The following is a 24597-nucleotide window of genomic DNA, read 5'->3' as shown; positions in this document are numbered from 1 at the left end:
TTCGCTTTATAAAATTTAAAATCTTAAAGCTTGGTAGCTGGTTTATTAACAAAATGGCGCAAGAAAAATGTATAAAAAGAAACTAAAGATTTTGATGACTTCCGAGCTCACACACACACACACACACACACACACACACACACACACACACACACACACACATTGTTTATGGTTGCGTGCGTATATCTACATAGGAAATTGAAATCTTCAGACGCGAGAAAACCCTACAACGACTGAAGAATAATTAATAATTTCTACTTAGCAACAAGGCCAAATATTTTAGGAGAAATATTTGTTGATTATATCGATTCCAGTTCTTGAGTGGTGCTGTATTTTCACAACTCCGAAGGGATGAAAAGCAAAGTTGACCAAAGTGAGATTTGAAATCGGAATGATGTGAGCTAAAATAAATACCACTTTAATGACTCTGCTTGCCCACCACACTCTAGACATAATATTATGAACGCTTCTATATATGCCATCAAATAACGCCAATATATACACCCATAAATAAACAAATAAAAGTAAAGGAAGCCAAAGACTAAAAGGAAATGCAAGACAAAAATAATTGACAAGCAACAAGTAAAAATAAGTGGAAAACGAAGCACAAAAAAAAAACACCAACAAAAAAACCTACGAATTCGGTCAAATTATCTTTAATAAGCAAAGGATATGTACTCTTAAGACGGAAATTTATAAAATATATATCTCAGCGAGTGCGTAAGTATATTTTCTAATGCAATTATCTGGATATTGAGAATATTTTTCTACTTATCTATCTCACAGTAATTACATGAATATTAAAACAAATAATGAATGGTTCCTTAAATATTAATGTATGCGATACCGGATGTTTATATTTCAATGCCATTCGTGTTGTTTAGTTCTCAGCTTAGCTCTGATTGAGTAATTCTGTTTCTAAATTGTAACAGACAAAATGAAAATGGAAGTTCAGTATACATATGTATGTATGTATGTATGTATGTATGTTCTCTTCTGATTTTAATTATTTTAATTCTTCTTCTGAGGAAGGAGCAGGTTTCTTACAAAGACACAAAACTTCATCCTTGAAATACAGATAACAAAAACAATGTCACATTTCCAACTTGAGAAAAGTCTTGCATATTTTTACTGTTTTACTTACAGATTCTATGTATAACGCGTGAGTCAGTGGGTTGATTTCTGTTCCTGAAAACCCAAGCTTATCCAGATTGTTACTGAGGCATTTACTCACAAAGCCAAGTGCACCGATTGTTATAGGCGTAAATGTGAATTAATAATCCGGATATAGAAACTAGAGGTTTCGAAACAGTTGTCCATAGTTATCCTCTTTCTCTTTGATATTTTTCAAAGAGATATTTACAGCAGCTGATTTCCAGAGCGGTAAATACATTTTTTGTCTGTCCAAAACAAAAATTTCTGGCCTATTATATTTACACTTGATAGGTGTTTTGATGGGAAATGTTCCCTCAGTATTCCTTATGTTGATGTTTAGTATGTATTCAATAACAGAGGGATTCTCAATATTCCAGGACAATCTTTTTTCCAAATTGCATTGTATATTGTTTTTGCGACAACGTCTTGTCGCTTGGAGAGATTGTACTGTGATGACATTTTTGGGTAGCTATTAATCACATGTGTGAAGACTTCTACAGAAATGTGATATAATCTACATTCTCGGTTGCATCTTGGAGCTCCAAGGGCGTTACCGTCTTTTTTGTTTATTAGGTATTTCGTAGCAGTCTCCTGTTCTTAGATTGCAAATGCATATCCTTCGACTGTGATGTGATGTAGCCGCCAGGAGTCCAGGAAAGGCATCGCTTCATGTCAACATTACCGTCTTCACGTGTTCTGGAAACATACCAAATGCATGGTCATTTTTTGGTAAGCTGAGTGTTATGCATACAGTGTTCTTTTAAGGTATGTTAGTCCAGATGTTTTGGGGGTTGTAGGAGTGAGGTCATTGGGAAGAGAGTACTCCCTGAGGAGTTTATTGCTGACACATAACATATTGTTCTCTTCACTTTTCAGCACTATAAATGTATTTATATTTGCTGTTGTGTAGCAAGTGCTGTCTGAGAGAGAATATACGACATTCGAAGGCTGTCTGTACTCATCTCGAATCTCTATTTCTATCTCTTCTTAGGTACAGCTTGTCGATAACATTACGCATGTTCGTTTCTTTCTGTTTTTAATTTAGAGTAACTTTTGACTGGTCAACTTCTTGGTAGCAAGGTTGTGAAGGAAAGCATTTTGTTTTAACCGCCATCCTTTAAAACTTAGGGTCTTTCAGATTTTTATAGTCCCAGGTATCGTGATCATTTGAAGCGTATGAATTAAGGGTTTACTTTATCTCCCCAAGACCCAAAGTTCAGCCATACATTGTTCCAGCTGTGTTGGTATGTATACTGTTGTTCCAATAATATTAGGTATGAAGCTGAAAGTGTATCCTGAGTACTGGATTTGCAAACTCTTTATCGATAGTCCAGAGATGCCCTCTTGTATTTTTCTAACCACATTGGTGTTCAGAAAGCAGCTGATTTCCGCAACAGAACACATTTTTTTCTTTGTGGCTTCATACAACTATATCTTGTCGGTTGTATTTTAACTTGGTGGCTATTTTAGTTTTAAGTTCCACCAATATTCTTTTGATCCATCGGTCTCAATATGGTCAACTTCGTTTGTAGATGTTTTCTTTTTTGTCACCTTGTTCAAAACTGTTCTGGCCACCGAATCATGCCTCATGGGAAGATAATATTTGGTTGATATCTTCAGTTATTCTGTTGTTCTGATTAAACAAATTTTTACCAATGCTCCTTTGGGAGAGATCTGTATCAACTCTTATTTCATACCTCTCCTCAAATTCATGAGCTATCCTAATTATATTGTTGATTTCATGGTCACAAACATGGGCAAGATAGTTACTGGTCTCCTTTCTCTGCTGCGAATGTTGTTTCAGTGTCACAATACAAATCTGAGACCACAGTCACCATCCTTGCGTGGGAAGTATAAGCTGTCTACATCTCCATTAATGTTGAAGTTTCCTGTAACAGGGAACAGCTTGCGAGTTTGAACATCTATACTGCTGAGTTTTTGTAGTGACCAGTTCAGAAGGTCAAACTTAGGTGTGAGAACCAATACTGCAAAGGTGCAATATACTTGTTGTAATCTGAGAGTTTCGATAATCATATTCTCTTTATTCTTCCGAGCTATTCATTCCTAGTACCCTCCTTATTTATGGGTCCGTCATTTCTGACGGACATATCTCATCTTGCCCAAGAAACTATGTATGTATGTATGTATGTATGAATGCATACACATGTATATATATATAAGTATATATTTGTATATATATATATATATATATATATATATATACATTTGCAGGTATATGTGCACATGTGCGTATATATTACAGATGTATATATGTATATATGTATGCATGTATATGCGCGTATATAAATATGTATATGTATATGTGTGCGTGTTTGTGTGTATGTATGTATGTACATAGATATATATTAAAACCTACAGGGTCTTATATCCAGGCTATAAATTTTATTTATATCTATCATCACAACTGCACTGGACTAAGTAAGCTGTAGCATTTCTGTATTAGCTTTAGTTAAAAGATGCGCTTTTGACCTTCAAAGTAGACTCAGGTGACACTGGTAGGTTACAGCTTTACTCAGTCTCTGATTGGCTGAATTAACTAGCTCCCTCGAACAGGCGTTCTCTGCTACGTCCGATTGTCTCTTACACAATGTGCCTGCCACCATGATTCGATCGAGTTCCTTGACTTCCTGGACTTCCTTGACTTCCTTGACTTCTTCTGTCTTGTTGATTGCTGTTGAACTGCTGTCTTTGTGTGGAACACGTGTGTTTTGCCGTCATGCGGCGGTGTTGTTCGATGTCTTCCCTCTTGTTTGATGGGAGAACGTCGTAAGTTTGTGCTTTCATAATGGAATACGAAAGTTTGTGTTCTTCTTCTTCAGACTTTACGTCGTCTGAGGAAGGGCTGGTTAAAAGTCTGAATAGAATAGACGAAGCATCGAGGTGAAGAATTATGCAGAGGCGGTGAAAGAGAGGAGCGAAGACGTGTGTCTGGACGAGTTGAGTAGATTCAAAGAAATGCTTAAAAGGGAGGGGAACGACGTAAAAGTGTCCCCCCACCAAAGAAGTTTTAAAAGAAAAAGAAGCCCCATTTTTTACAGGACGTACTCAGCAACAACCAAGAAAATTGAAATCATGTCGACCACTCAAATCGAAAAGGCATTAAAACCAATTTGGCATGGGATTTCTTACCTTGCCAGAGGAAGGAAGTTTGGAACGGTGGAGGTGCAGTTCTGGGAGGTAGCTACTGCTAGGCTGCACTTGGCAACACCCTTAAAAACGGATGAAGTGGTGCTTCTACTCATATACCTTGGGAGGCGTGCTTCCAGAGTAAGGGTAGAAGATATACCCCAAGAAATTGATGTAACCTGACTAGCAGCTGTCATACTGCTGGGCACGGAAGAGAAAGTAGTGGTCCTCCAGGCCACCAGAACACTCCACAAGAACTGGCAAGGACAGAGCCTAGATATGATAATCCAGACGGCCCCGGAAGACCTTGAATACATGGTCGAGACCATCACGGTCGAAGAGGTGACACTCAGGGTCAGAGTAGAAGGCTGGATCCCGCGGTGCTATAAATGTGGCCTGAAAGGCCATATTAGAGCGGACTGTCCTCCGCCACCCGTAAAGACTAAAGAGAAACTCAAGAGCAGGAAGGAAACCGCGACTTTTCCATCGACGAAAACCAGTTCCAGCGCCGAGGAAGAGGAGGTGAACGAGGAAAAGAACGGAAGGGAAACGGCTGGGAAAAAAAGAAGAAAGAGAAGGAAAAAAGCACACTTTGTAAATGATGACCCCCATCCCACACCCATCCGATTCCCATCCACACCTACTTTACCCCAACCTCCTTCTACAGACACCAACCTTCTCTATGTCCCATCTGACATAAAGACAAGCACAAGCACACAGGAGCCCCAAACTTCCCCACCCTTGCCCTGTGAGAAAAAAATATGTTATACTGTACAACGGACAAAATGAAGAACTTTTTAGTGAGATAGACTCGCGAGACAGAGCGATAAAAGTGAATATAACAGAAGTTAGGGGATTGCTCGTACATTCATTGTGTGGTGGCAGACCCAGAGTATCTTTCGAGAGTAAAGTATTATGAGGAGGACTTTGAGTGGTGAATCAAGAAAAATAGACAGCAGCACAATACCAGAACGGGTAAGCTATCTTGAACTTCTAAAGAAATTTAACATAGATATTCTTCGGAAAGATGAAAGTTAGCTGTTGGAAATAGTATTTTGAACTGTTCCAAGTAGTGTTTTAAAAAGAAGTTGTTCAATGAAGTCGCTTGGAGGTGGGACCGAATGACTTCCTTTCATTTATCATTTTATCTAATTCATCCTTTCCATCTGTCTTTTTTTGTTTCTGTCCTGACCATGTGCTGTCCCCTCTGTGTTAGGCCCTGTGTGGCTAATAAAGAAAGAGAGTTCCTTGATTTCTTCGCTTCACTTCCAAAGGACTCTCGGCATGCTGTTTTACTCTATCGCGGTTTACGCTGGCCTTCTTCTTCCACGGACGCTGGCAGAATAGACCAAACTCAATGTTGTTACCTTCATGCTATCTAGAAACACTTCTATCAAGTCTCTTCTACATATACAAAGTATAACTAATGTCTTCACGCATTCATTCATTTACTGTTAACACACCAGAGACATCTCTATAAGACACTACACATCTCCACAAGAACACAGTTTACTTCTTTACAGGAAATCTTATGCAAGACATTAACATTGTACGTAACCTCCTGCTATAAATAAACTTTGCTATTGAAAAAGGTCGAGTTTTGTCCGTCTGTCTTTGTATACCAATTACTATTGAACGAACACACAGACACACTATCAACAAACTGCTACCGCCGACGTCGTCACTTCAACCAGACTGTGAACACTCCATTGGGCTGTGCTACACATTAGCTACGAAGATAGTGAACTCACCATACTAGTGACCCCTTCACTAGACTGGTGACGTATTCACTAAATAGCTATAAGATCTGCATAAAAACAGAGAAACGTTTGGGTTCTCCACAAACTAAAGCAGAAAACACTAGAATAATAAAACACTAGAATAATAAAACACTAGAATAATTAATTAATAAAAGCAGAATAGACTGATTCACATTTTCCAGATACAATCGAGGAAAAATTGCTCACCAAGATTCTTCATAAAGTAATATGTATACCCACGAGTGTAAATTTATCTGCTCGCACACATATGTACACAACACACACACACACACACACACACACACACACACACACACACACACACACACACACACACACACACACACACACACACACATGTACGTAAAACATACATAAGTTTATTTACAAATAGAACATCTAAGCAAAAAAACATTCCCTGATTACGTACTTATCACGTGGTGGTCTTTCCTCTTGAACTCGTTCAGATGCCTTGCCGATGTTATCGTTTGAATTCATTTCCTTTGCATCTATAAAATACGATAAAATATTGGTTCAACGTATTCTGTGACGTACCTCAAAACATACAGAAAAAGTATTCAAGGAACAGTTATAGATTTTTCTCGTGATAAAAATACGACAGTGGCGAGATTATCACATAGTTACAAGGCCGACAAAGTGTGGCTTGGCTAGTGATCTGTTTTACTGATTTTTTCCCTAAATATAACAACATAAATATTAGGTTTTTATTTTTAAGAGAGTGTCCAAAGAGTTACTCTATTTAGAAAATCGTTAAACACTATATCTCACATAGGTTGTAATAAAAAACTATTGATTACGTTTAAATTCTATTTTTGGTAAGATCGTATACAAATTAAACGTTTTCTATATAGTATCAGAAACGGATACTTACATGGTTGAGAATGTTCACCTTCTTGACAGGCTTTATTGTAAATTCCACTGCTTCTCGCATCTTTAGATTCTATTGTTATCAAATTAAATGAATCTTGCAGCCTCATCCCTGAATCTGTTGGCTTCAATAAGTTGGTGGAATTGGGCTGTGGAAAAATTGAAGGACAGCATTAAAACATGCGACTTCATACATGCATACATACATACATACATACATACATACATACATACAAAATTACGGCACCCCACCGCCACCAAGTGTATGCATACTTCAGTGAAAGAAAAACGTGTCGAAATATTCTAACACTAAATTGATTCAGGTGTCACAGGATTAATACAAATTACTATTAACTTTTTTTGCCTTTTTTGACCCTTTTCAATGTGACTGGCTTAAGAACTTTAAAAAAAAATTTTATGAAAATTTTCAAGAAATTTTCATTATAAAAATATCGTAATTTTTACTGTTAGTAAAGTTAGGTTGAACTGCAAACTTTCTTATGACTTCTTGATATTATTGTGAGAAACTGTGACAAAATGGTAGTGGTACGGTTCTCATTTAAGGAACGTAGAACCATTTTAAAGTAGCATTTCAAATTTGAGAATGTTCAAGTTTAACGACGATGGAAGCGTGAATTTGGAACAGAACCTCCACCACACCTGATGATTTTATGGATTTGTTACAAGTTCAAAACACATGGTATAGTATGTGATACGAAGGATGGAAAATCCAGCAGACCACGTACTGTAACGAGTGCTGCTTATTCCGCTATGGTGTTGGAATGTTTCGCATACTCACAACAAAAGTTTACAACACAATGTGTGTGCTAAACAGAAATAAACAGTACAGGCATACGACACATTCTTAAGGAGCCAACTGGAAAATGTACATCCTAAAATTATTATATGCAATTAACTGAAGAATCGAGTTTTATGGGTGGTTTCAACACATGGTAGGTGAGGATAAAGTGTTTCTGAGGATGACTGTGCGGGTCTGATGAAGCACAATTTAAGCTAAATGGAACTGTGAACTGACATAATAATGTTTGGTGGGTACTAGAAGATACTTGGTTGCATATGGACAAAGCCGGCATCACTGTCTGGTATGGTGTGTTATCAAGAGGTTTAGTAGGAGCATTTTTCGTATTTAGACACGCTACACATATCCACTTTACATGCCACACATGTACTTCATGAAAATTATGAATTTTTATTTCAGCAACACGGCATTCCACCACACTACTGCCGAGACGTGTGAGCCTACTTGGATGAGAATTTTCAAGGACACTGGATAGGACGAAGAGGTGCAGTTGATTTCCTTGCGCGTCTGCCTGATTTAATTCTTGCAAACTTTTACTTATGGGGCATCCTAAAGGATGACATATATGGTAGAAATTGGCTACACTGGACACTTTGGTCAATGTTGCTCCAGCAGCAGTTTGCTATACGACAATAAAACGCTGCACTACAGATGACATCATTTGGAGCCACAAGAGATTTAACTGAGCCAGGACTCATGCAAACTTTCAAGATTCAAGGTCAGATTTATCATCGGATTGGCTTTCTCCTACCTCTGTCAAATGAATCACCAAAATAGGCCTTTCAGGTTACGAAATAAACTACACAAAACGTGATTTTGAATTGCGTGTATCTATTTAATATACATATATGAGTTGAAAACCTTTTAACATTTCACTTAACGTCTATGTTCCATGCTAGAGAGTTCCATGTTGGAGAGTTATTAATGTAGAAAGTTGGTATCTCAGCTACTAGCAGTTGAGACCTGCGTAATCTAGACGGCGTTTTAAAATTTATTCTCTTTAACCTGGGCAACACCGGGTATATATATATATATATATATATATATATCTGAAAAAAAAACAGTTGTGATGTATCAACCTGCGTATGGTGCTGTTTGTAACCTCCCTAAAATTTTTGTTAAGGGAAAGTTACTTGAGGTTGTAAATTCATTTGTCTACCTGGGAAGCTCTGTTCAAGATGATGGAAATCTTGATACGGAAATACACCTGCGAATTCAAAGGGCAGCAAAAGCATTTGGTGGCTTGGAGTCACGCGTCTGGCGCCAGCGACATATAAATAACAATACAAAGCTGGCTCTTTACAAATCATTTGTCTTAACATCCCTATTGTATTCCTGTGAAACTTGGACCTGTTATGAAAGGCATTTTAAAATGTTAGAAAAATTCCACCAAAAATGCCTTCGTCATATTTTAAGAATTAAATGGAATTCTTTTACTCCAGACACAGATATCCTTGCATCTGCAGGCATCCCCTCAATTAAAGCCATGATTTTGAGGAACCAATTGAGATGGTGTGGCCATATTGTTCGAATGGCAGATGAACGCATGCCGAAACAGCTGTTTTATGGTGAGCTTGCAGAGGGGAAACGTTATCGGCATAAACCTAAAAAAAAGGTTTAAGGATGGCATAAGGACTGCTATGAAGTCAATTGGAATGGCTCCAAAAGATATAGAAGTCCTCGCTTCAGATCGAGTTGGATGGCGAACAAGGGTGTGGAGTGGAGTGAAAGCATTTGAAGAGACCAGGATGATGCAAGCAGGGCTCAAGAGACATTTAAGGAAAAAGGTGAAGACTGAGAAGGTGAATGACAAGGACCTTTTTGTGTGCACAGTCTGTGACAGACCATGTCTGTCCTTGGCTGGCCTCAAATCTCACCTGCGAACCCATGGAAAACAAACCTCACCCACCTATTCTGATTATATGTCTGTGCACACGTTTGAATGTGGTGTGTGCCAGAGGGTTTTCAAATCCAATGGGGGTCTTAAAAGACATGTTAGGATCCACAATGAGCAGAACTTACTTGCAGATATTGGTAGTGCAAATCAGAGGTGCAATCTGTGTGGGTGTTTTTTCAAAACACTGTCTGGTTTAAAAAGCCACATCAGACGCCATGAAAGGGCTAAGGTGTAGGTGCAGGAGGTGGTCAAACTCTGTTTAAGGAGTAGACAACCACCATATATATATATATATATATATATATATAGAGAGAGAGAGAGAGAGAGAGAGACAGAGGTGGGGGGAGAGATAAATAGATTGATAAAGGGAGAAGGGAGTGAGTATGACCGTTTTAGGTCATCCTAGACTAATTCAATTGATCTAGTTGATATTCACCTTGTACATCCGTAGGTTAATAAAAAAATATGTGGAGGATGTGGAGAATATTTCCGAGAGTACAAAAGAATTGGAACAATGTTTAGTACTGAGTTTGGAGGGTGAGGCTCTACAGAAGGGACAGTAGGAGATAAATAATAATCAAAGAGTTTATGCTTTATATGTCAAATGTGAGCTTGTCAGCAACTGCAGACCACTAAAGTTGATTACATTTAGATGTCGGCGTCTAACACTATATGTCGATCGAAATGTCTTTCAGAGCATTTACTTACATCTCTTTGCGTTGCCTGTCCGAATGCGACGGAAATTTATTGCGCATTTGATGATTCTAGGTTGACAAAGTGAGTATTAGATAAATGCTGGTTTCAATATATAAATGACAGCTCTTTATTTCCTCCAAATTTGAACTGTGCGTCTATGTTAAAAATCAATAAATCCCTTGAATGGGTTTAGTATGTTATAGTCGTCTCTAGGAAGTTAGTTTTGAATCCTGTCCAAATAGTGTTATACTAAACAAATCGATATTTACAAAAAGCAGAAGAAAAAAAATGATGATTTAGGATCTTAGAAATAATTGTTTCTGATTTAGGCACTAGGGCAGAAAGTATGAGGAGAGGGGGGGGAGTTAGTTGATACTACCGACTCCAGTTCTTGATTATCGGCTCTAGTTCTTGAAAGAATAAAAGGCAAAGTTGGTGTCGGCGGGATTTAAACTTAGAATTTAAAGAGCCAGAAGAAATACTGCAAGGCAATTTTTCCAGTGTTTTATCGATTCTGCAAATCCACCGCCCTGAGAACCAGTTTTTCATGCATCGCGTATTATGGGGGGAAAACAAATTGGAGCATAAAAGGGATGTAATATAGATAGGAACTATCAAGACAGAATTACAAGGAGGAAAGAAACAAAGGAATATTGTCATAAGCACGGTGGGTGCGAAAGAACAAGTGGGTAAAGTGCCTAACTGGAAAGCCCCCCCCCCACCCGACCAGATAGGATTCATGGTTTTTGGCTGAAGAGATGCCACGCAGTGCATGGAAGACTAACAGCCCAATTGAATGAGTGTGTCCAGAAGGGTACAATCCTCGCGTGTACTTATAACGGAAGATAGAAGAAAGGGGAATATTGTGGAAAACTACCGTCTCATAGCATGTCTAAACATAATCTGGAAGATACTCATTGGAATATGTGCGGCAAAGACATATACTTTCCTGGAAAAGAAATAAATACTACCAAGGGAATAAAAAGGACGCAGGAAGAGTTCTCAGGGTATCAAGGATCACCTGGTCATCGATAAAACAGTTTTGAGGCATTGTAAAAAACATCATACAAACATGTCCATGGCTTGGATTGACTTTAAGAAGGCATTTGATATGATGCCTCATTCTTGGATCGTTGAATGCTTGCAAATATTTGGTGTTGCTGACAATATCATAAATATTCTGAAGAATAGTATGAAAGAGTGGAAGACCAAATTGTACTCAAGTAATGTATTCCTTGGAGAAGTTAACATTAAAAGGGGAATCTTCCAAGGTGACTCGTTTTCTCCGTTACTCTTTGTAATTGCACTAATACCCATAACAATGACACCCAGGAAAGTTAAGACGGGTTACCGATGTGGACAGACAGGCCCTCATTGCATCATCTTCTGTTTATGGATGACCTGAAATTGTTTGGGGAAATCTGAAAACAGATAGATTCCTCTACCAAAATAGCCCAGAAGTGTGTTAGGAACATCTGTATGGAATTTAGAATCACCAAATGCTCAGTACTTAATATGAAAAGAGGGAAGAAAGCAGCCTGCAGAGCATTGCGGTTACCATCAGGAGAGACCATGGGTGAACCCAGCAGTAGTAGGTATAGATATTTAGGAATTTTGGAGCTGGATGACATTTTACACAGAGAAATGAAAGTCAAAGTCAGCGAGGCGTATCAAAAAAAGGGTGAAGATGGTGTTGAAATCCAACCTGAATGCCAAAAGTTTGATTACCGCAATGAATATCTGGGCAGTTGCAGTGGTCAGATATAATGAGTCCATCCTCAAATGGACTAAGCAGGAAATATCAACACTGGATAGAAGGACTAGAAAGTTGATGACGCTGTATGGGGCGCTACACCCTGAAGCAAGCGTAAACAGATTGTATATGAAAAGAAAGGATGGTGGCAGAAGACTAATTAGAATAGACCATTGTATAAGGAGTGAAAGGAGAACGCTTGCCGAGTATTTGAATAATAGTGATGAAGACCTGCTGCAATATGCAGCGAAAGATATGGGTATAAGTGCAAATGAAATGATGGGCAAGGAAGAATTTAACCAAAGATCCGAGGAGAAGAGAAAAGAAGACCTTCTTGAAATGAGTTTGAAAGTTTGAAAAGAATACACAAAACGTTAAGGATAATACAGCACCGTGGGCATGGTTTGAGTGAGGTGATTTGAAGCGTACCCTCGAAAGCCTGATCATTGATGCACAAGACCAGGCTCTCGCTACCAATTCAGTGAAGTATAACATCTATAAAACTTCTGACACCCATAAATGCAGCCTTTGTGGAAAGAGTGTGGGAAATGTGACCCACTTGGTAAGTGGATGTGAGAGCCTTGAACAAAAAGAATACAAACGCCGCCACGTAGTGTGTGTATATCTTCATTGGGTTTTATGCCGTAAATACCAATATGAAGTAACAGAGAACTGGTATGAGCATGTACCAAGTAAAGTTATGCCAGAGGATGGAAAAGTAACGATACTCTGGGACTATGATTTTCAGACGGATCGTGTAATCGAACACCATCGGCCGGATATTGTAATCTATATCTATAAAACAGACGATGTTTGTGTGTGTGTGTACGTGAATGTGGTTTATGCACGTCCACAAATTAGCACGCATGTCGCTCCAATTTTAGGAGGAGATTCGGAATGACCTTATGTGCATTTTGGCCATTTTTTTCTCTCAGAGGCACCCGCGTATAGCTGTAAAAATCGATAAACTTTTACGAAGTTTGAAGTTTGTTGACATGGTGAAGTCAAATCTGTGCGTACGCGCGTGAAGAAGAGAGAGAGAGACATACATACAGACAGACAGAGAGAGAGAGAAAGAAAGAAAGAAATAGTGTGTTTGTGACAGGGGGGGGGGCGATACAGTGTTTGCTAGCGTCCAAAAAATAAAAAAAATGAAAAAAGTGGGTAAGGCAAGCAAATTTTTCTAAGCAAGACAGAGTTTACTTTGCCAGCGTCTAAAAAAAACAAAAAAAACAAAACAAAACAAAAAAGAACGAAAAAGTGGAAAGGGAGGCAGAAAGCGTATTAGGAATGAAAATGTAGTTAAGACAGAGTAAGTTAAAATGTAAAAGGCATTTTTTTTTCTTAAACATGAGATATAGTTTAAAATATACGATGTTTTTGAAAGACACTATATTCTATAATGAGATTATATATACTTTCTCACACAACAATTCAAATGTATTTATTTAAAATCATTTATTTGTTTTAAATCGTTCATCTTTCTCCCCACTCTCACTCTCACACACACGCACATATACTACTTTGAGAGCGAAAGAGTTTTGTTTATATTTCACAACTATGAAACAAAAACGTATGTAACAATTTGTCAGTCGTTTTTCGGACCACAAAAAGGGTTTTGTAATGTTTCAGATTAACAACCGCACGATTTCCACTAGGGTGTTACGGTTAGGGTTTTAGGGTTAGGGTTAGAGTTTTACGGTTAGGATTAGGATTAGGGTTAAGGTTAGTGTTAGGATTACGATTAGGGTTGGCGTTAGGGTTACGGTTTTAGGGTCAGGGTTAGGGTTAGGGTTTAGGGTTAGGGTTAGAGTTAACCTAGAAGGGACAGGCCCCTTATTTTTTGGTTAAGGCTGTTGGTAAGTTTTCCTAAGTTACTCCAATTCACATCCCCAATGCAAACCTTCAGATCAACTTTTTCCTATGCAGATCTCTAATGCAACTTTAACAAAAAAACAGTCAATGAGTGGAAATAACCAATAAACTGATTCCTTATGGGATTTCCCAATTAAATTGCCAGCAAACCATTTTCAGCCAAACCAATTTCAACGGATTTCGCTCAAATCTGATGTCCATGTTATTTATTTTGGTTTGAAATAAAGCACTTGATCACTTAATAATCCTAGCTTAATCCCGAGCAGCGCCGGGCTATACTGCTAGTATTGAATAAAAGAGACAAATACTGTCAGATTATTGATGTAGCCATACCAAATGACATGAATGTTGTGAGTGAAGGGGTTGAAAAATCACCAAGTACTCCAAATTGAAAGTGGAAATGGGAAGACTGTATGGAATGCGAGAGGGTCATGTAAAAGTGATACCAGTGGTGATCAGAGCGTTGGAGTTAATCCCATTGAAACTTCAAGACTTCTTAAGGTAACTGGAAATCCCATGGAAGATTGATGTCTTGCAAAAAGCAGCCTTACTGAGCACAGTGCACATCTTAAGGAAAGTATTATCTGCCGATAATACTTGACTGACGACTAAAAACTTGACTTGTTGTGACTTGACTGACGACTAAAAACTCCGGTGCATTTTTACCTACACTTTGTTATGAAGGAATATTAAAAATAAGAATAATGAATTCGTTGCAATGATGACAACTAATACAAACCCAAATAACTGCATGTACGGGAAGACACTCTTAGATGTCCAAGACACCAGATATCCAGCGTCCGACAGGGGCCCCTCAGAGGGCAATGGAGTGGAAGACGAGACTCCACCCAGTCGTAGTCCTTTTACCGGCCAAACGCAAGTGGTTTGCTAGACAAGAATAATAGCAAATGTAAAGTTGTCAGAAAAAGATCTTTAGAACTTTGAAACTAGCTAAGTATGTTACATATTACTGAAAATTGGCTCATGAACCAGATAAGAATGATTCGGAATAGAGGCTTTCTTGATGAAGTCCAGATTCAGACAATCAGTGATAACCTCGGGGAGGATAATGTATGTGAAGATCAGCGAATGTGTAGGCAAGATGAAGTTGTAATACGGGGGAGGCCGATCGATCAGTATAATGCGAAGAAGCCCTGTATTACGAGAGAATATGACTAAAGAACAAAGAAACCTCATGATAAGACTCGAAGATATAATGGTTACAAGAGACCAAGCCGGTGAATTTGAGATGCCTCAACTGTGACAATTTGAAACGCGTGACCCAAAAGGTTGATGGGATTCTGAAGTACATCCCAACAAAAGATCTGTAAGGGACGACCGTGCGAACTCATAAAAGGAGAAATGGTGACGAATGGAAAAACAGAGGACTCCTTTTATTTACACGAGTCACACGGTCGAACATACAAATATATATATCAATGGATGATATACATAATATGTTATGCGACGATAACATAGATGACCAGTAATGAAAGACCACAACCGTATTAGATGAATAACAGAGATATTTATTGTAGCGTTAAAGATGTATGTCTGTGTGTGAGTGTGAATGCGACATATAAGAACATAATCAAAGACAGGCCGTCATACAAAGAAAAGTGTGTATGTGAGTGATACATGTGTGTATGAGCGTTTACAGCAGATAGAAAGAGAGTCAATAACACGTGTGCAATTATACCAGATCGTTAGTACACTATAGGAAAAGTTCTGTATGTGAAAGTGAGTTGGCTGAGTGTGGCAGAGCTTATCACTAGTTGTGTTTTGGCTTCGATGCCAGGGCCGTGATTCTTGTTATACAGATGTTCATCGCTGGCTGAGAATTTCTTGTCTGTTTAAGAACTCTTGTCTGTTTATTTACCGTGGTGAAGCTGAGTCACCTAACAGAATCGAAGAGAGAGATGTGCCGCGGAGGTTTGGTTTGGTGTACATAGTAATTCGTGTTGACGCTGGTAGTGTAGAGGCTGTTTGGTATTAATCGTGTTGGTCATGACAATGATGCTGGATAGTAGTCGTAGACTCTTGTTGCTGATGTGGCGACGGCGGAGGTCATCGTGGCTGGACGAAGCTGCTGAAGTGGTCGCTGGCTGCTGCTGCTGTCGTGTGGTACACGGAACAGTTCTCAAAGAGAAACTGGACCGAGACCAATTTGGCTGCCGAGTTAAAGCTATTTATAACAAACTATGGGCTCCCGAAGGCTTCAGAATTTTACTCTATCACGTGACCTTATTAGGGGCCGTGATTGGTCAGTTTGCGTTCTGGCGGGAACGGTTCGAAGAAGTTGCCGATTCGAATAATGACCAGTCACGTGATGGACAAGGAATGGGTTCTCTACTACGCTCGCATTTATTTATATTTAAATGAGAAGATTGTATGTAATGGCGATAGTAGTTTGTATCTAATGGCGGGAGGTAGTTTCACTACAGATCTATTGGAAGCAAGGGACTTGATTAGAACCGCTTCAATTTTAGCAGGTGAACTGGTTGGAAAGAAAGAGAGAAAAGCAGGAGTCAGAAGGAGGTATGGTGGAAGCGGATAATCAAAAGCGTAAAAATCTGAATCGCATAGAACAATAGTCCAAAGTCTAAAAAAGGTGTAAGCGTATATCTTGAAACAAAATACCAAATAGAAAAGAAAGGGTTCAAAATTGTTATTGAAACTCTAAAACAATGTGTGTGGTCAAAAACATTGATTACCGGTTCACTTGGATGTTCCAGTCGGCCTTTAGCATCAGTTAGATGCCGATGGTGGCCAATGAGAAACTCTCTGGTGAAGTTTCCTGGTTTGGAACTCTTGCAACTCTACTGGAAATTCTCTGCGTTACCAGGAAGAGTTACCAATAGCAAGATCGTTATCAGGGATACGATGCCTACGAAAATGAACTGCTGGTGTTCTGATAAAACTATGGTCAAAACTTTTTTGAAGGGTAGAAGTAACACGAAAGCTGGGGACTTATAATATCGATGAGTGAAATGCTTAATTGATATCAGAATCAGAATGAAAAAAGGGGCAAGTGAAGTATTATACCAACTTGAAGAATGAAATCCTCAAATGCTGGAACAAAGTGGTTAACGGTCACGATCGTCCCGATTATGTTTGGGGCAGTGCAGAAAACATGCTTACTAAGTTCATCAAGAATTATCCGGCAAATCCTTAGTATAAAGTTAGAAAAGATATTGGTTTCAAATTTTCCTACAAGGCCAGTCATTTCAGGGAAGCGGGTAAGTCAATTACAACGATTCCCAGCGTTTAACTGTTACTCAGAACGTAAAGACGGACGAAATGCCGCTTGGCATCATTTTTCCGACGTGCTAACGTTCTGCCGGCTCGCCACCTTAGTTATGTGCAGAAAAAACAAACTTTTATATGGAAAGTACAAAGTACTTCTCATTCTAGATTACGAGTTTGGGTTTCTTAGAAAGTACAATAAAACTGCGATGACATCAATACCATGAATAATCTATTCTACTCTAGGAACAAGGCCCGAAATTTTGGGGGCCAATCGATTAAATCGACCCAGTAAGCAACTGGTACTTAATTTATCAACACCGAAAGGATGAAAGACAAAGTTAACCTCGGCGGAATTTGAACTCAGAACGTAACGGCAAACGAAATGCCGCTAAACATTTCGTCCAGCGCGCTAACGTTTCTGCCAGCTCGCCGCCTTATGAAGTAATTGTTTAATGACAACGATTATACCAACAACAACAGTAGTAGGAGAGTGGGGGTGGTGAGGTTGGTGGCGGCAGTAGGGCTTGGTGGCAGTGGTGGTGGAGTGTGGGAGCATCGAAGGTGGTGATGGTAGTCGTGATGATGATTATAATGATGTTGATGATGATGACGATGTGGAGGAATTAAACAAAGTTCAAAAGGCATAAATGAGAGAAAACTGTTAGGAAGGACTATTATAGATGCATTGGATTAATACTTGGAAGAAAGGCAAATGCTATTAACAATAATAGGCATTAACGTTAGCAGTCCCACTAATTATTTATAATAATAGCAATAGTTTCATAGTTTGATACAAAGCCAATAATTTCGAGGGAGGGGTAAGTCGATTATGTCGACCTCAGTGCTCAACTTGTTCTTATGTTTATCGACATCGAAATAATGAAAGGCAAAGTCGACCTCGCCGGAATTTCAACTGAGAACGTTAAGACGGACGTAGTACTGCCAAGCATTTCGCCTGGCGTACTAACGATTCTGTCAGCTCGCCGCCTTAGCTATACTAATAATAATATTCTCAACTGGACGTTAGAGTAAATTAGTTTGAATAAGCAAAAAGCCCAAACTATAATGAGTACACCACCCAATATCTGTCTTGGATACATACATACATACGTATGTATATATATATATATATATATATATATATATATATATATATATATATATATATATATATATATATATATATATATGTATGTATGTATGTATGTATATATATACATACATACATATATATATATGTACATACATTATATTTAGACACACACATATATATATATATATATATATATATACATACATATATACATATATATATATTTGTAAATAGTATGTGACAATTATTCGATAGCCATGATAAAACTCCGAGTTTCGGATGTTGGGGTGGAAACCCACGCCACCATCTCTTCAGTTATCTGGTCATCGAAAAAAAAAATTACAGATAAATTATATATATATATATATATATATATATATATATATATATATATATATATATATATATATATATATATACACACATACATATATATACATACATACATACAAAATGTCAGTAAATATGTATATATCTTTTTCTTTTTTTATGTGTATATAAGTATAATTTTACTTTATATATATACTATTTTATATCTTTTACTTTTCTTTATACAATACTAGCAGAAATACCCGGCGTTGCCCGGGTTAAAGAGAATAATGAAGTCTAAAAACGCCGTCTAGACTACGCATCATCTTATATATAGAGATGTATATACACACACGCACCCAAACACACGTATATATATGTATATCAATATAAATATATGAAAGTCAATGAAGTTTCGTAAAAGAAGGTGATCATGTACATACTTTCTTGCTGTTGTGATTATAACACCTCGTTGTAAACAATGTTCCTTGTTTTCCCTTGTGGAGCATATACTAATAGTTTTTTTTTGCTGCCCACTCTTGAGCAGCCAACATACAGTTGTCCATGTGAGAAGCAGGGCTCTTCCAAGAGAAGACCAGCTACAGACAGTGTTTGACCCTGAGATTTGTTTATGGATTTGGCAAAAGTCACACGAAGGGGGAATTGTAGTCTTCTGAATGTAAAAAGAATGTCTGCTCCTGATGGAGTAAGAGGAATTCTTGTGATTTTGGTAGTTTTGTTTAAAGTTGGGAAAGACTTTGTGTTTGAGGTCATCTACAGAATTAACAACAGAACAAAATGGCCGGAGGTCTGCAACGAAATAATTTTACACAACACTTTGCAAGTGAATCAGTGGAGGCAAAGATGCGTCTCATTTACTTGACAATTTATGCACCACATTGCAGAAATCACAATGTAAGTAAATCTTAAAGGGTAGTCTTACACTGTTGTACCGTTGAATTACATCTGTTATGTTCGGGTTAAAATTTCATCAACATCAAAAATATATGAATTTTCATGGGAGTGGTCGTTATGCAAAGAATATAATTTCCAAATTTCATAAAGATCCGTTCAGTACTTTTGACGTAGTTTTGGATAAGAAAACAAATGACTAATGTGTGTGTTTGTGTGCATGTGTATGTGTGTGTGATGGGTGTATATATGTATAGATATCTGTATGCATGTATATATGTGTACATTTTACATGTACATCTATATATATATATATATATACATCTACACATATGTATACATATACATGTATGCATATAGATCTATATCTATATCTATATATATATATATATATATATATATATATATATATATATATATATATATATATATATATATATATATATATATATATACATATACGTGTACATATACATCTATATGTATACATATACATCTCTCTCTCTATATCTATACATCTCTCTCTCTCTCTGAAAGTATCTGTCATTACAGTATCGAAATGGTGTACACATACATGTATATGTATACATATACATCTCTCTTTCTCTCTCTGTGAAAGTATCTGTCATTACAGTATCGAAATGTGATTGTTTCAGTTAGTGGAATAGTTTCATTTTTAAAGTGAAAGTATTTGACATGAGTGTTTTTGTTTCACTTTTGACACGTAATACTTAAATAGTGGAAGAGATATTATGTTGCCGTGTGCTCGAACTCTGCAAGAAGTTAAAAAATTTTTTTGACTTAAAACACAACTGGAACCCTAAGTAAGGCATGTGTAAAATTTGAATGAAATTGGTTGCGTAGTTCTCGAGTTTTAGGGATTCACACACACAGACAGACAAACAGACAGACAGACACACATTCTCATTTATATATATATAGATTATTTATATGTAATTCTTATTCACACATCGTACCTTTTTTTATTTTTTATATGTATATATATATATATGCATATTTTTACTTTTATATATATATATTTATTGCATATCTTTTGGTGTTCGGCCAAGCACGACGTTTGTTTCTTGGTTCGGCCGTTGTCCATGCAACATCTATATTCCTCCCTGTGCCTGTGATAACTTGTATATTTGCCGTAAGGCTTTACTTCCACACACGCCAGCTTAATATAATTCGTCCTTAGTCGAAAGACACCTGTTGTTATGTCTTGTTATTTGTATTTGTGTAACATTCTCCGTTTTTTCCGTCCTTGTTTTCGTATATATTCGCTGCTTTCTTCCAAGGAATCTAATGCTCTTAGCTTAGTTTTTCCTTGGGACTGGCCAGATTGGAGCAATCTCGTGTATAACCAGCCGAAATTGCAAAGATAATCTGGAGCTCAACTGAGGAAAGAAAACTCCGAATGACCCGTCCTTGTTTTCTTTGTATCGTCTATCTGGATGTTTTGTTGTCCCTTTTTTGTATTACCTAACTGTCAGGATGTTTTGCGTTCTTGTCCCATTTTGTATTTTTACCGGTGGGTCAGGTATGTAGTCCGAATGGACGGCGCGCGTCTACCAAAGATGATCTTCTCTGAACTGGCTTCTGGAACAAGAGACCCTGGAAGGCCACTGAGAAGATACAAGGACAGCCTGAAAAATTCCCTTGAGGCCTGCGGCATTTCAGCCCGTGGCTGGAAATCGCTTGCCTCTGACCGCGGCGCCTGGCGTCTAGCTGTCCAAAAGGGTGTTAGGCTGTTCGAGGAAAAGCGCCTCAAGAGCCTGGACCAGAAGCGACAAGCCCGAAAAGAGAGGATCCCCAACCCTACTTCTGCTGTTACGTGTCCAAGATGTGGCCGCGTCGGCGCGTCCGCCTTTGAGTACCGCTCCCACCTCCGGCGTTACTGACGTCATTGTCGAACCCCGACAGACTTCTATTATATATATATATATATATGTATATATATATATATATATATATATATATATATATATATATATATATATATATATCTATATATATATCTATATATATATATATCTATATATATCTATATATATATATATATATATATATATATATACACAAAAGTTTTATAATTATGCTAATAATTATAATTAGGGTTCAGCAAAATTGCTTCACCACATACCGAAATTTAGAAGTAGCAGTTAAATACTATTTCACTACCATAATATCTCTCTCAGACAGCAATACTCCCAACTCACGCGGGCAAAGAGAAAAAATAACGAATCTACCCGGCTTTGATTAACTATATACGCGTTTCTGGATTAAAGAGATGTAAAACACATACGTATATAGTTAATCAAAGCCGGGTGGATTCGTTTTTTTTTCTCTTTGCCTGTGTGAGTAGGGAGTATTGCTCTGTGGGAGATATATTATGGTAGTGAAATAGTATTTAACTCCTACTTCTAAATTTCGGCATGTGGTGAAGCAATTTTGCTGAACTTTAATTATGATTATGCTAATAATTATAAGATTTTTGTATAAATTTACCGATAATGGTTCTTTTAACATACCGAACTACTTGGTGAAATTATTAGTTGTTAATTATTAATTTCACCCTATATATATATATATATATATATATATATATATATGTTTTTTATTTAAAATACAGTGTACATTTAAACACATCAGAGATGTCCATAATAGGACATCTACCCTGCTAGAAGGAGCAGTCAAAACTCCACAACACAATTAGGGATAATTTCGAAAGGGAATGAAAAATAAAAACATTTACCATTTATATTCCGAACCAATGGTTTCAAGCTATATTTAGCAATATAAAATAAGATATTTTGCAAGGCCAGCTATCATCAGCGGAAAGCCAAGATTAACATATAAACACGTGGCACTACATAGAAACATGACTTATGTTTATATGCTTTAATTTTTCAAAATCTCCCGCGCATGTGCGGTTTTTCTTATCGGCAGCAAATACAAAGAAATGCCGATTTACTTCCAGAAATTAGCCAAAAAGCATTTTATCATTATTAATAAATCTGAGGGTAGCAAAAAAATTATAGAAATTTTATTTGCCACCAGTGGTCTAGCGAGGAGAAAAAATTAGTCAATAGATTATATATTATTCATTTAAAATACAGTGTACATTTAAACACATCAGAGATGTCCATAATAGGACATCTAACCTGCTAGAAGGAGTAGTCAAAACTCCACACCACAATTAGGGATAATTCGAAAGGGAATGAAAAATAATAATGATAAAATGTTTTTGGGCTAATTTCTGGAAGTAAATCGGCATTTTTTTTGTATTTGCTGCCGATAAGAAAAATCGCACATGCGCGGGTTTTCACACACACACACACACACACACACACACACACACACACACACACACACATACACGCACACAATTCCAGATAACTGAACTCAGTATACTTACACGTCATAGTAAATCGGCAGGTTATTACAGGGTGCCATTTCAATTACTAAATGATTCAGACCGTTACGTAATCTCTAGGTAAGTGCACATTATTAAAGTGTTATCTAAGGTAGCAACCAAACAAAATTGTTAATACGTCGGACAAGATGATTAGCAGCATTTTGTCCGTCTTCACGTTTTGAGTTCAAATTTCGCCGAGGTTGATATTGCCTGTCATCATTTCAGGGTCGATAAATTAAGTACCAGTTGAACACTGGGTTCGACGTAATCCACTTACTCTCTCTTTTACTCTTTTACTTGTTTCAGTCATTTGACTGCGGCCATGCTGGAGCACCGCCTTTAGTCGAGAAAATCGACCCCAGGACTTATTCTTTATAAGCCTAGTACTTATTCTGTCGGTCTCTTTTTGCCGAACCGCTAAGTTGCGGGGACGTAAACACACCAGCATCGGTTGTCAAGCGATAGTGGGGTGTGTGGGGGTGTGACAAACACAGACACACAAACATACATACATATTATATATATATATATATAAAAAAATTCTGACGACTTTTTTTTTCAATATATATATATATATATATATATATATATATATATATATATATATATATATATATATATATATACATATATACATATATACGACGAGCTTCTTTCAGTTTCCGTCTACCAAATCTACTCACAAGGCTTTGGTCGGTCCGAGGCTATAGTAGAAGACACTTGCCCAAGGTGCTACGCAGTGGCACTGAACCCGGAACCATGTGGTTGGTAAGCAAGCTACTTACTACACAGCCACTCCTGACCTCGTGCTTGTAAAAGAAAGGCGAAGGCAGCGGACTGGGAAAATCGTTACTACGTCTGACAGAATGCTTCGCAGTATTTCTTCTGGTTTTACGTTCAGAGTTCAAATTCTGCTGAGGTCGACTTTCTACTGAGGTCGACTTTCTACTGAGGTCGATATAATCGACTAAACCCATTTAGTTACGAAGCCTTTTAATTCTGAGTTCAAATCCTACCAATACAATAAAGCGCCAGTTTAGTTTTCACTGCATTGCTTTAATATTTCCCCCAAAGTCTCTTAGCTGCGAATGAGATTATAATAGAAAATTATGACTAAGTTGTCGTAGAATAGACAGGTCTAACTCGTCACTCGGTTTAACACTACCACCTGCCATTTGGGTGTCTTTAGCGGAGTTCATTCTGTTGCAAGCATTCGAGCCGTGTTTCTGGCCTTCGTACAACTCCCTCACGCACTGTCACCAATCTCGGAGGCTTTGAAAATGGTCATAGGTGATGCCTTTGCTTTCGCGACCAATCCACACACACACACACACACACACACACACACACACACACACACACGCACGCACACACACACACACACACACACATACACACACACACACACACACACAGGTGTTGAAAGTTTCCTGGCTGGAACATTTTTGTGATTGATAAAACATTTTTATGATTGAAGTAACAGCGGACGGATGTAAGTTGCATGAGTTATCATGATAAATTTACCAATGTGTGATAATGCAATTATGTAATACAAGTGTGACTCGTATAAATTCCGCAATTTATGAATGTTTTCACACTTATATGTTTATCTTTTACTGCTT

The 24597-nt window shown here is 37.6% G+C and overlaps 1 protein-coding gene across 8 annotated transcripts in view; it reads right to left on the bottom strand.

Annotated features, from left to right (window-relative positions):
- LOC106868784 (equilibrative nucleoside transporter 1) overlaps positions 1–24597 on the bottom strand; it is a 94573-nt gene that overhangs the window by 46091 nt on the left and 23885 nt on the right. For all 8 annotated transcript variants that reach the window (XM_089341904.1, XM_089341926.1, XM_089341917.1 and 5 more), the window contains exons 2-3: positions 6955–7099; positions 6493–6571 (exon numbers count right to left, since the gene is read on the bottom strand). In XM_089341904.1, coding sequence (XP_089198030.1) covers positions 6493–6571; positions 6955–7099 — 224 coding nt within the window. The remainder of the gene's footprint in view (positions 1–6492; positions 6572–6954; positions 7100–24597) is intronic.

Source organism: Octopus bimaculoides, chromosome 2 (assembly GCF_046866305.1).
Source record: "Octopus bimaculoides isolate indiv1 chromosome 2, ASM4686630v1, whole genome shotgun sequence".
NCBI lineage: Eukaryota > Metazoa > Mollusca > Cephalopoda > Octopoda > Octopodidae > Octopus > Octopus bimaculoides.
The sequence above is the reverse complement of the archived record's forward strand: the minus strand, read 5'-3'. Positions and strand labels throughout refer to the sequence as shown.